Genomic DNA, 14,444 nt, shown 5'->3' on the forward strand with positions numbered 1-14,444 from the left:
ATTTCTGAAAACCAGTTAATTGGCAAGGCCTATGTGATACTGGCCTGAAAGGGTCATCATTTATTCTATTATTTCTTGCCTGAAAAGGGCATTATCAGTTATTTTGTCCATTAAAAAGATGATTTTTTGGAATAATTGTGAGAGTTCAACTAACAATGGGTAGGTATATCATATTTATAGTAATTGTAAGTTGTAATTTAGTTCCTTGCCCTCAAGGATTTAATTTCTTCCTCTTGCTTTAGTGAGCCAGTCACATTGTACACATGTGTAGCAGCCCAACAGTCAAGTAATTAATTATGATACACCCTTCTGAAGGGTAGAAAAGTTCAACTCTATGGCACTGCATGAGATATAGGTCCCATAAATCAACAGAAATCACTATCAAAATCAGATATGACCCTTTTTTCTTGCATATGTTGAAGACAAGTAATGTCGTCTATCAATGAGAGGTTCCCATCATTAACTTAAGGGGTGGGGTGAGATTACACGAGGCACCACAGGCTGGGTTTCATGGATATTAATGTTGGTCATTTGGCAAGACCGGCAGAGATAAATGAGGTAAATTGGAAATACATTTCAATTCAATATTTATTAGTCATGTAACAGTGTCAAATTACCCAACCACATACTTTTGTCAGAGTCTAAAAGGAATTATTAAAATTTCCATTATATCCCCATTATGAAGCTGCACCTCAAATTATGATAAGCCTTATAATAATGACATGACATTAAAAATATTAATAGTAATAGTGACTAGCATTGCTCACCATCATGCACTAAGCCCTATGCTAAGTGTTTTGTAATTTCAGTGTCTCTTAAACCACAAAATGCCTGTGAAGCTGGTACTCAGAGAGGATAACCGACGCCCTAAGTTTGTTAATAAGACTGAGTTAGAGCTCACATCCCGAGCCCTCTGATTTCAGAGGTGGCACTATGCTATAAACTGCATCTTGCCTCAAGCCTTCATTTGGTTTGTTAATTTACAACAGCAGGGCAAATAACAGATACTACTGTAACTCAAAGATCAAATAGAACCCAAGAGTTTAGTGCAGTAGTATGCACAATTTTTTGTACATGTTTAACACTGTATTTCTTAATCATAGTGGAATGATGATACTTTCTATGGCCTTCTTCACTGCAGTTAGAAACAGCCTAACAAGAGAAACAAACGTCCAGTCATGGGGTATCAGCTTATACTTCCTCAGGGAGGCAGTTCTTCACCTGAGTCATTTCTTCTCCTACAGGCAGGACAAGCCCTTCAGGTTAAATTTAGGTTTTATATTATGACATATCTGGGGTGTCCTCTGGAATAAATATCTTTCACAGGGTCACTCCAAACCACAGATGTGCTTTGTTATGCCCACATAGTGTTCATTCATTTATTTTTATGTTATCAACTACCCATGTTATAAAAGGAGAAAAAATTACAGAAAAGTCTGATGTCTACCTTATCTTGATAAACAAGAAGACGTAGCAAGACTAATCCCAATTCCCTCAGGGCAAGGTGCTGGCTGGTGCTGAGCGGCAGGTGCCGCCTTTCAGTCTCCCAGCCACTTCCCCCCGAGATGCCCCTGTCGGGCTCTTTAAGCCTATATGTGGCTGCTCCTGATCCAGAGGAAAGCCGGGGCCACCACCCTGCTTCAGGAACCTGCTGTGCTGATGAGGAATGGACCTGTGGCCCATTGTGCTATTTCCAGCCCCCCTTGTCTTTAACTTAGTGATGTAAAGGACGGTAGAGATGTGGCAAAGAAACCACCATGGGGACACTGAAGACAACATTTCTGTAAGCGAATAGGCAGCTTGAATCTCTGAAAGGTTTGTCTAAAATGATTCCTAAGCCACAAATACCTATTTATCTCATTGGGTGAGGAAATATTTAAATAGCAATCACCTGCATATTTAATAATTCAGTATCTATAGTCAAAAGAGTTTAAAATTTAATAAGGAATTATTTTCAGTGCTTGATTTCAAATTAAATAAAGGCTTTCTACTTCTACCTTTTGAATCTTCTAAAGTTTTTAAAATCTATTAAACACCTTTTATATATTTGTAAAAGTTGCCCCCTTTAGACAACAGGAGACAAAATAAAAAGCATATGTTATGTTCTATGTATGAAATAATAAAATACCAGCAGTGATTCCAATTGTTGATTTTTAGATGCTAAAACTATATGAAACGTGAGGGAGGGAATGCAAGGCGCTGGGGCCACATCTGGCCTTCTGGCCCCTTGTCTGCAGGCTTTGATAGAACCTAAATTTTACAGAACAAATCCTTTTATTAAAAGGAGTGCAGCAAAGAAAGACGACATTTTCTGCCTCATTTGGTGCTTAAAAAAGAACAATCTTGAAATCAAAGGCCACAGATTCCCCCATATATGTATAAATATACACACACACATTTACTTATAAATGTATATGTGGACATAATGCATATATATTTATACATCCTTCCAAACAATTTTTAATTCGACATTAACTCACAGTAATATTTTACAAGAGAATATTCTTACCTCAGCCAGAAAAATAACTAAGCACCAAATTAGTACCAAACTTAAGCTCTTGTTGACAGCTAGGTATCTAAGGTATGTGTTCCAGGTAGTCACTGCTGGAATGTTCTCCACATCATCACAAAAGCACTCCTGTAAAACAGAATCCTGGTTACTACAGGAGACAAGACAGTTTCATGCTACCATGCCATTCTATATTGAATGTGTGGAAATAAAGGAATGCAATTACTTGAAGGTAAGTGAACTTCAGCAAACACAAATCATTACAAATGTCATATGCTGTGTCACAGCCAGAATAATGTCAACTGGAGCGCTACATCTATTTGAAAAATGAGAAACATAGCTTCTTGGGCTTTTGGCTATAATCAAGTGAAAAATAAGAAACACCCAAATTTTTGAATATTCTAAAAAGCCACTATATAACTGCATCATCGTTGGGCAATTTTACCATTTATTTGTATTTGGTGATTTGGGTTTTAGATGTGTTTGTTTTGTTTTGGTCTTTTTGGTGTTTTTGGAGATGGGGTCTCCCTAAGTTGTCCATATCTAAAATGAATGTAAACTCCTGGACTCAAGGCATCCTCTCACTCCAGTCTCCTGAGTAGAGTACTGGGACTACCACACAAGCCAATTTTGTCATATAAATGTTTAACAGTGTCATGCATTTCATCAAATGAATGGTGCTATCTAAATGAACCAAACAAGAATGTACACTGGGGAAAAGAAGCCCTATTCAATAAAGGGTTTGGGGAGAACTGGATAACCACATGTAAAAGATTGGAACTGGACCTGTACCTCTTACCACTTAAAAATTGACTCAAGATGGATAAAAGATTTAAATCTAAGGCATGAAACAATAAAAATCCTCAAAGAAAGTGTGGGGAAAACCCTTGAAGACATCAGCTTGGGGAAAGATTTTATGAAGAAAACTTCTGAGGCAATTGCAACAACAACAAAAATAAACAAATGGGATTTAATTAAACTGAAAAGCTTCTGTGTATCTAAGGAAACAACAACCAAAGCAAACAGTCAACCTTCAGAATGGAAAAAGATATTTGTATATTATGAATCAGACAAAAGCTTAATGACTAGGATCAATAGAGAACTCAAATTAATCAACTAAAAAAGACCAAACAATCCCATATATCACTGGGCAAGAGACATAACTAGAACCTTCTCTAAAGAAGACAGACAAATGGCTAACATGACAAAATGCTCATCATCCCCGATCATCAGAGAAATGCAAATCAAAACCACCCTGAGACATCACCTAACCCCAATGAGAATGGCCCACATCACAAAGTCTCCAAGCTGCAGATGCTGGCATGGATGTGGAGAGAAGGGAACACTTTTACAGTGCTGGTGGGACTGCAAACTAATACAATGTTTTTGGAAGGAAGTATGGAGAATCCTCAAAGAACTCAAATAAGACTGCCCATTTGATCTGCAATCCCATTACTAGACATTTACCCAGAAGAAAAAAAATCATTTATCATAAGGACATTTGCACTAGACTGTTTATCGTAGCTCAATTTAAAATTGCCAAAATGTGGAAACAGCCCAAATGCCCACCAACCCAGGAATGGATTAACAAGCTGTGGTATATGTATACCATGGAATACTATTCAGCCACTAAAAAAGATGGAAACTTTACCTCTTTTGTATTAACCTGGATGGAAGTGGAACACATTGTTCTTAGTAAAGCATCACAAGAATGGAGAAGCAAGACTCCAAGGTACTCAATCCTGACATGAAGGCAGTAGATGAGCTGATACAAGGGCAGGAGCGGGGGAATAAGCAAGTAGGGAGTAGAGAGGAGGGGATGGGGGATCATGGTGTATGGCACACCTCTTGGGGCAGGACACAATTATAAGAGGGACTTTATCTAACAAATGCAGTCAGAGTAACCTAACTGTTTGTATCCGCAATGAATCCCAAATAATAAAAAAAACCTAATAAAACATATAAAAATAAAATAAAACAAATGAAGCTTCTAAGAGCTCGCCTTCACTTAACCTGTTTCTTCTGGAGTCTATGGACAAGTACACTTTGGCATTTTGATAGCCATGAAGGTCTTCCAACAAACAAAAAGCCAGTTTATGCTTATACATTCCTCCGCAACCTAGGATTATCTCTTTCCAGCTATCACTTAAATTACATAATTCCAATCCTGGGTATGTTCCCCTGGAGGTCCTTATTTGTCTTTTGGCAGACACATTTCAAAAATTTAAAATAGATTCCAGATAGTCCAAAGGAAAAAGATAGCTTTGTTTCTTATAAAGTGAACAAAATCTATAGAGGTAGTGCTAAAATCAGAAAGAAAGGGTCCTCTGGAATCAGAATATACCACATTAGTTTAGAGTATAAATTTTTGGAGTCAGATAGACCTAGATTTAAACCAGCTTCCACCATGGACGTGCTAGGAGCTGCTCGAATTAGGGCATGTTGCTGGGCTTCTCTGAACTTTAGTTTCCTTATCTGCAAATTTGAAATAACAATATGTACCTTCCAGGGTAGTTGTGGTGACTAAATATGCTGCCTGGAGTGAGAAGCAATCAATAAATAGTAACTGTTATTAAGCAAGGGGATCATTCCTTACAACTACATTATAGGCTCAGATTTGAGATATCCATCTACATTGATATTAAGCCATAGAGATGAATTATCCTTCAGGAAACCTTTTTAAAGTTACCGAAACATTGACATTATGGTTTTGAGATCACTTATGCTATGCCATCATTTTATAAAGGAGGGACCTGTCCTAGAGCTGTTAAATGACTTGTGACTTGCCAAAGCTTAAACGTCCTAAATGATCTATTCCATGTATTAAACATATCGATTCACTACAACTCTGCCCATGGTTCACTTCCTTCTAGGCGTTTAAGATTTCTAGTAAAAAACCACAAAAATTCTTTTCTTTTTATACTGCTTCCTATTTTAAGAAAGAAAAAAGCATTTTATTCTTAAGGTTATTTTAATAGTACATACAACAGACTTTCTTTCTGAAGATTGGGACTAGAACATGTTGAGCTTTGCGTATTGGTCTGAAAGGACCTTTTTCAGAAATCCAACACTAAGGCACATTCGAAAGATAAAACCCCCCTCACTAACTAAATTCTGGCCAGAGTGATGTATAAACCAGTATGTGAGTTAGTCCAGTTAAAAGACTGGATATTTATATACTTTAAATAAATATAAATATACTACTATTTGTTTAGATGTTTATTTACCCTCCACCTCATCCCACCGATGGCTCAAAGTAGTAACAAAGCAGACGTTTTCTAATTTACAGCAATGATCATCACTGGCCTAAAAAAGGACCCAATACTACGTTCATGCTTTTTGGCCTTTGATACATTGTATAGGAAGAGACACATTTCATGGCAAAAATATAGGTGAATATTTTAAATTTTGCAGTTGTTCACATAATTTGTGGATTTTGCCCTTTCTAAATCTTAAACCCCACTCAATCCCATAATTTGAGTGAGTTTTGTTACATACCTATTACATCATGCATTTTAGTCAAATGTACTCTTGGGGAGAAAAGAAAGCCCCAAATAATTGATACATACCTTTAAATATTCTTCATTAATTTCTTCACTTATTTCCAAGCTACTTTCCTGAGATAACCGTCTTGAATATATATCCATTTCCGTCAGATTCGCCTGCGGGGCCAGTGACATCTTACGTGTAGATGCTGCAGTCTTTCGGTGAATGTTTTGACCTTGGTTAACGGAATGAGTCATCAGGTTCAAAACAGACTGCCTCCTTCGTCCCTGAAACGTGGGGCCAGTGTTGAACACGTTGCTTCGAGGCAGGATGGCCTCCCCCTGCTCGGAGTCTGGAACTAAGGACAGCCTTCTCTCCACGGGCTCCTCCGAGTCCTCCTCATCAATGCCATTCATTGGGAGTGGAGTCTTTTGTACAACAGAAAATTTCCTTATAGAGTTGATTGGATTGAGAATAGAATTCTTTCTTTTTTCTCCAATCTCTCCAGTCTGTTTAAAAGATTGTTTTTTCGTCTCATTCCTGGAGACAGCGGCGTCTCCTTCTAATGAGAAACGGCGCAGAGTCTCAGTGAGGATGGAATTTCTTCTTTCTGCACTAAACTGGTCGAAAGAATCAAATCCCATGAGCTTTGAGCTAAAGTCCGGCCGTAGATTTTGTAGTTCAGAAAATGTGCCATAAAAATAGCTGCTACCTTCATGTAAAATTAATATTTTGTCAGCTTTCTTTAAATGTTCCATTTTAGAAGTTACCAAAATCCTAGTTTTGTTAGCCATCAGTTTACAGACACAGCTAGAGGAACATAAAAAGATCAATATCATAAAAAGATCAAAAGTAAAATATCAATTTTATAAATACATTATTACAATAATATGCTGCATTTTATCATTTTACCAATGTTTTATTGTATAAAATCTCTATCATAGAATATTATTATACTTAAAATGGTTCTATGAGTAAATGCCCTATCATCATTAATTTGGTGTCTCATAAATTATTATAGCATGAAATAGCATGCAATATACAAATTGTAAAATTGCGTGTTAACAGACCTACAGTGAAATTAAATTCTGAGTTCAAGTAGATACTTGACTTTGAGCAAATTATTTACCCTCTGGGACCTGGTTTATTCATATAGAAAATTAGGGAACTGATGGATGATTGTTAAGGTCCCTAGAGGTTGAAGTTTTTCCATATGTCTGTTAGATGTCAGAGCTTTCTTGTTCTTTTTTCTATTATTAACAATTTCCCTTTACATTTTAGGTTGACCACCATTTAGTTCTCAGAAGCTTGTATTGAGACTAACCTGATTTGTTAAAACAAAAACAAAACTTCTACAACTGACAACTGGATAATAAATTTGATCCTCCTTTAATAAAATTTTCCTCTAGTCTAGAAATAAATCTGAGTAGAACCATCTAAGATAGATCAGGGTTTTTTAGGCATTTTTATACATTGAATTGAAAGAGGCATCATTCTAGATTATTCTCAAACATACTAATACAACTATGTAAACATAGCAAAGTTTATATTGCTAAGAAGTAACTTATCACAGTCACAGGTTTATAGAAAATGGTATCTTGGGTATTAAATGTAACCAAATTATAGGAAAGGTGTTTCTAGGAATAACATAGTCATTTTATACAGATGTATGTATATATCCTTGATGCTTAAAATCTTTATTTCTAGGAGACTATAAGTTTATGCTAATAAACTATAGTCCATGAAATAATTTTGAAATCAAGTCATTTCACTAAGTTTTCCTCTTAGGAACCTCACAGGAATTAAGCCCTATTCAAAGCTCCAAGAAAACATGCTTCTTGAGCTCTGCTGAGATAGACAAGTCATCTCTGCATTCACCTACACTAAACCACTTAGCACATGTAGTTCTGTAAAAAGTTTACTGCATTAAGAGAAGTTAGAATATAATACTAACACAAAAAGTTATAAAACTTAAATATCATAACCAATTACAATAAGATTGTCAAAACTACATCAATGATGATTGTTATAAAAGTATAGCAATGGAAAAAACTGGTCTAGCATGAGGCGGCCAGGAAAGGTTTGAATGGAAGTGATCTTGAATCTTGGCCTTGCTGGGCAGTTCTGATTTGAGTAAGGACCATGGTATATTCTGCTGTACTGAATCCCAACAAGGGTGGAATGTTTCCCAAGAGGTAATATGCAGGCTGTGATGGGACAGTCACTCCTTCTTGTCTTTTAGCATGAGAATTATAAGTTATTCAAAGAACGTACCTTTCAAATATTTCTTTTTCTGTTAAAACATCTAAGTATCCAAAAGGAGAGTCTAAAAGGTACAAGTCAGCATCTTTATATACTGCTCTAAAAAGAAAATGGAAATTAAATTAGATTTCCTCACTACTTGCTGTGTCATTTAGGGTAGATGTATTAAAACAACTCACTGCGTGCCTTCCAGCATTGTCACCACGTCTTTACCGCGTCCATCACCCTGTTCTCAACACAGCACAGAAGTAATACTGTTGGAAATTTCTTTGAATAGTGTAGATGATTTTAAATGAGAAATAAAGAGATAAGTTGTGAATGATTTTTATGGCTTTGCACAGTACTTCAAGAACTGCCAAAGTGGTTTTGCTAATTGTAAGAGGCATAACTAGCAAAATACAAATTGGATTGCACTATATCATACACTTTAAGTAGAATGTATTTTTTATTTTTCTATTGTCTATAAGATTTGGCATGATCTGTTTTTTTGAAATTATCTTCTACTCTTATTTATAAATATTAGTTGTCTATTTTTTGAGACTTTGGAAAAAACAAAATAAGTAGAAATTAACAGATGACTCCATACTGAACTTCAGAGTCAAAGCATTCCGTTATAGACATACTCTTATTTGACAATGTGAATGTTACTTTCTTTGCATTATTATTATTATCATTATTATTGCTTGATATTTCGATGCAATAATTATCTGATTTCTTTTCTGAATGTATTCATCTTCATTTGTTCTTTATGAGGTTTTTGTTTTCAGTTCTTATGTTAAACATTGTTATAGTTACTAAATTTTAAGCCTTTTTATTTCTGTGAAGGCAAAAGTGGAAACCTAATGAACACTTGTACATGTAAGAAAAATAAATAAAATAAATGAATACAAGTACAAATTGGATTGTACTATATCATACACTTTAAAATATTACATTAAGAAAAAGGAAAAGAAACACTTTTATCAACAGTCTCTACTTAGTACCAAGCACGCCGCTACGTGAGGCAATACAAGAGTACAAATTGCACAGTTCTACCCTCCACAATCTTGCAGTTGGTGAGGAGACAAAGAAGGAAACGGACTATCTCAAACTGTAAAATGCCAGAGACAGCGAATAAACTGCAGCATTTATGTGAAAATATTTTTTAAATGTCTTTTAAGACGTTAACAACTCTAACAACCGATGCCACGCCTGTGTAACGGACACTGCATTTCGTTCCTTACTGTTTGTCTCTGCACCATAGTCATGAAAGTTCCAAAGAAAGTATTAATAATTCACAAGAAAATTTATGCATATATCCTTTTACCTTTTTAGTTGAAAGCTGAACAAAATCTACACTGAATTGGTCTTAGAACAATAAGATGAAGATACAGTTTCCATATCAATGGAAATGAGATAATTTCTTCACATTTAAATGTTTCCGGTCTGATAGTTAGAGACCCGATCCCTATCCCAACCTCACAAGATTCTGTATTTATATATGTACTTTTGTTAGGAAGAAAACCATATTCAATTAGCACATAATTAAGAGAAGTAATTTAAAAAACCAGAAATAGGAAAAAGTCCAAGGAAAGTCTAAAAGATCACTTATAGGGGAAATTATTATTATTATTATTATTATTAAATCATAGCTGTGTACATTAATGTAGTCATGGGGTACAATGTGCTGGTTTTATATACAATTTGAAATATTTTCATCAAACAGGTTAACATAGCCTTCATGGCATTTTCTTAGTTATTGTGTTAAGACATTTATATTCTACATTTAGTAAGTTTCACATGTACCCTTGTAAGATGCACGGTAGGTGTGGTCCCACCCATTACCCTCCCTCCACCCATCCTCCCTCCTCCCCTCCCAGGGGAAGTTATTTTTGAAGACAACTTGCAACAGCGAGATAAAGGACCCCACCAAAATGTACCCCCAAGGTCTTTTCCCCCTGCACTTAGTTCTTCTCTCTCTCCCACATCTAGGACCAGTTTCTTATGAAATTAGAAACAATATCGTCATCATCCCAAATTGGACAACACACTAAACATTCCAATGAAAATGAAAATTGACAATTATTTCCCGTAGTACCTCTAGCTATGTACATCTTACAGTAAAACCAAATCTCAAACAGATCAACACAAACTCGATTCTATGCGGGATGTCTAGAAGCTGTACGTGCTATCTTATCTAAATATGAAATGGAATACTTAAGATAAGTCTTAACTTTGGCACACAGAATAATCAAGTTCCATTTAATCATTATCATGTTTGTGAATTATCCATATCTACTGAATCATTATTTCGCAGTGTATCCTCAAGATTAAGGCATGGTTTAGTGCATACGATCAAAAGGACCTAGTTCAAACTGTACCCCTACCATTTCCTTGTATGGCTTTTGGCAAGTTAACATCTAACAGCCTCAGGCGTCTTATCTCTTCTGCAAAGTGAGGAGAACAATCCTTACTGTGCAGGGTTGTATGGGGAATGAATTTTACACACACACACCTAGGACGGGAAATTCAGATGCTCAATGTGTGTTTTCCTGTTTTAGTTCTTGGAAGCAGGAGAAAGTAAAGGAATCAATGAGTCAACCTGACTCCTTGTTAATAACTTTGGCAACAAAGTGAGAAGAATTTTGTTTAATAAAATTTGAGGGACATTTGACATCCCATGCCATCAATACTTTTTTTACAGCAAAAGTTACAGTTTAACCCCCAAACTCTCTTTTATGTCATTTAACTATGCGTACTTCTATTTGACAGCTTCTGTTTGGACCAAGAGTGTCTCTACCAAGGCTTCCCCTACTCCTCTCATGTTAGATGCTGTTGTCCTACTTATTCCACCTTAAAGATTATAGACCTGAAGACAAGTGACATTATTTGTCTTCCTGTTTTTGTTACAAAAATCATTTTGCTGCAAATTAGAAATGTGTGTTTATTTAATCAGCAGGGCTGTGAGCAGGTGTGTACACCTAGGGACGAGGAGAAGAGCATACAATGGATTAGCAGAAATTGACATCTTCTTTTCCCTTGACTAAGCAGAATCCCAGAGTTTTCTATTTTGTGGGAAACCATACACACCATAAAGCAAACAATCATACACACTTTGGAAAAGTCATCAGCTTTATCAAGTCTGGATGCTGTAGCATTAGTTCCTAAAGGTGATCCTTAACTCACTAGTAACAAAACCCTAGGAATTTTTCAATCCCAGAAACAGAATGTAAAACGAAAGAGAAATGTAGATAATTTTTCACATGTGTGATATTTCTCCACCAAACGCCCACTGGAGTCATACCCCATTATTCACCTTGCTAAAGAGATTCTTGCTCGCTGACCTCCACTCAGTGTGATTCCGCCTTCTCCAAGAACTATGTTGTCTTTCTCGGCAAACTTGGAGATATCCTATTATCAAGCAACAGAAAATTAGAGAGGAACTTTGAGTATGTCGAATCTGAATTTGAAAGGTACATCTTCCTTCAAAAATAATCACATTCACACTATTGCTTGAATCACAGGCCAGATTTTGAACATTGCTTCTCAATTATTTCAAGTGCAATTTATTTTGCTAATTAAAGAAACATTGCTGAAATTTCAGATGTAACTTGTTCTTTGATCAGCTATAAATTTTTCTTTGATTTTTAAATGTCGCTCAGGGTCATTAAATAACATTTGTAAAATATCAAGAAGTAAAACATATTTACAAGTGTATGAGTTTGTGTAAGTGCACTTACTTTCCCGGTATTTGAATTCATTCTTTTAAAAGGAAATCTCCAAAAATTAATAAACATTCTAATAAGAGAAACTGAAAGAACACTATTCACACCTCTGTAGTCTTTTTTTTTTTTTTTTGCAGTTTTTGGCTGGGGGTGGGTTTGAACCCACCACCTCTGGCATATGGGGCCAGCGCCCTACTCCTTTGAGCCATAGGCACTGCCCACCCCTGCAGTCTTTAAGCATTTTCACTGGACTGTCTGAATGCAAGGCGGTTCTTTTCCATACTTCTCCCACCCACCCAGCACAGCTTTCTTCCTCATCCATCCTCAACAGCTCATTCCTGTGTCCTTTTCCTGCTGGAGGAGAAGACTGCAGAGCTGAGACCGATGCAGGGGCTTGACGACTGGGGGCGGCTATTGAAGTAAACAACATTCAGGCAAAACCACACGCAGCAACCGGCCTCACCTGGCAGTCAGTTATCTCTCTCACTTTATAAGAACCTTGGCTAATTACAACACCATGTGCATTGTGATTTTAAAATCCCCCCCCCCCCGTGAAATCACTATGAGATTTCCAAGATAATCATATAACGCATACAAATGGGAGGGATCCCAATTCTAAGAATTACTACCCTAATTCTGAGTAAAAGCCAATCCTTTAGCCTTGAATATTCCTCACATCAATTAGTAAGACTCCAAAAGACCCAAACGCATTTCCTCCTAGTGCAGCTGCCGTTGTCCAATCTGCCTACTCTCTTCCTGTCAGTGTTTATTTTTGTTTTCGCTTAAAAATAAATAAATAAATAAATAAATAAATAAATAAAAGTAAAAATGCTGTTGCTTTTCTGGCTTCCATGGTGTGTCCTGAAATTCTTTTCTTCCAATGATTGCCAAGAACCCGTAAAAACCTCCACTTAATTGCACTGAGAATAGAAGCATCCATACAATAGATACAAAACACTAGAGGCTTTCTAGAAGAGATAGGGTTGGCCCGAGAACTGAAGAATGAGAAAAGTAAAGATAAGGAATAACCTCTCTTTAGTTCAAATATAAAGCTTCTCCCTTTTTCTCCCCATCCTCATTTATCTACACTTTTTTTTGTTTCTCCTTCCTTCTCTCTCCCTCTACTGAAAATTTTCTTCCAAACACCTCCTCCTTTTTCTTTGACAATACAGAAATAAACCACCACCTTATTGTGTTAAAATGGTCACTTCTGTGACTCATTTGATTCTTTTATTTACCATATGAACTTCAGACACAAAAGTCCAAATTCACAAAGTACACAAAGTTTACACTACCAATTATTGAGCAGCTCCTATAGCCTGGAAATATGCCAGCCACTGCCCCCAAGGAACTGTTACTGTCAACACCCTGACCTAGGGTTACCAAAGGCTGACATGCTGGAGGAGACAGGGCAGGATTCAGTACACTCTGCTGCTCAGGCTCTGGGGGCAGGCGTGGGGGGCGGGGGGATTCAACACAACACAGACAGGTCACTGAGATCCAGGAGCACTGCACATGGGGAAGGACTTTGGTGTCCATCAGACACATGTAACCATACGGTTCATTCCTTTCTACCTGGAAACTAAGTGGTCATTCTTTCATTCCACTCATGAACCACAGACCTAGGGTTCCAGACAAACAAGCACTACAGATAAATTTCACATGTCAAAGTCTGAAATCTTCAGCCTTGCTAAAGGATTACTTCCATGTTTAAGCCTTTACCATATTGCTTTTTTTTTATTAAACCAAAAACACATAGATCATATATACATTAATGCATTTATAGGGTACATTGTGCTGATTTCATATAGAATTAGGAACACTTACATCATACCAGTTAATATATACCTCATCTTGTTTGCTTAATTATTGTGTTAAGACATTTATACTCTATACTAATAGATCCGACATGTACCCTTGCATTATGCACCATAGGTGTGATCCCACCATTTACCCTCCCTGGATCTGACCACCCCCCTCCCTTCCCCTCCTCCCTCCTTCATCCCAGGCCATAGTTGTGATCCATTCGTTATATGAAAGAGTGATTATAAATTGGTTTCATAATAGTACTCAGTACATTGGATATTTTTTCTTCCATTCTTGAGAGACTTTACTAAGCAGGATATGTTCCAGCTCCATCCATGTAAATGTAAAAGAGGTAAACTCTCCATCTTTTTTAAGGCTGCATAGTATTCCATGGTGTATGTGTATATATATATATATATGCACATATATATATATATACATATATCACAATTTATTAATCCATTCATGTGTCGATGGGCACTTGGGCTTCTTCCATGACTTGGCTATTATGAATTGAGCTGCAATGAACAATCTAGGCAGAATTGAGAACCAAGAGATGAACCCAGACACTTACCATCATTTGATCTTTGATAAGCCCATCAAAAATATAAATTAGGGGAAAGATTCCCTATTTAACAAATGGTGCTGGGAGAATTGGCTGGGCAACTTGTAGAAGA

The 14,444-nt window shown here is 36.5% G+C and overlaps 1 protein-coding gene across 1 annotated transcript in view; it reads right to left on the reverse strand.

Moving 5' to 3' along the window:
* Positions 1–14,444, reverse strand: part of CFTR (cystic fibrosis transmembrane conductance regulator) — a 159,538-nt gene that overhangs the window by 67,441 nt on the left and 77,653 nt on the right. The window contains exons 12-15 of the mRNA XM_003789825.2: positions 11,553–11,647; positions 8,270–8,356; positions 6,079–6,805; positions 2,510–2,638 (exon numbers count right to left, since the gene is read on the reverse strand). Of these exons, the coding sequence (XP_003789873.1) occupies positions 2,510–2,638; positions 6,079–6,805; positions 8,270–8,356; positions 11,553–11,647 (1,038 nt within the window). The remainder of the gene's footprint in view (positions 1–2,509; positions 2,639–6,078; positions 6,806–8,269; positions 8,357–11,552; positions 11,648–14,444) is intronic.

The sequence above is a fragment of the Otolemur garnettii genome, unplaced genomic scaffold (genome assembly GCF_000181295.1).
Source record: "Otolemur garnettii isolate 467f Iridium unplaced genomic scaffold, OtoGar3 scaffold00037, whole genome shotgun sequence".
Classification (NCBI taxonomy): domain Eukaryota; kingdom Metazoa; phylum Chordata; class Mammalia; order Primates; family Galagidae; genus Otolemur; species Otolemur garnettii.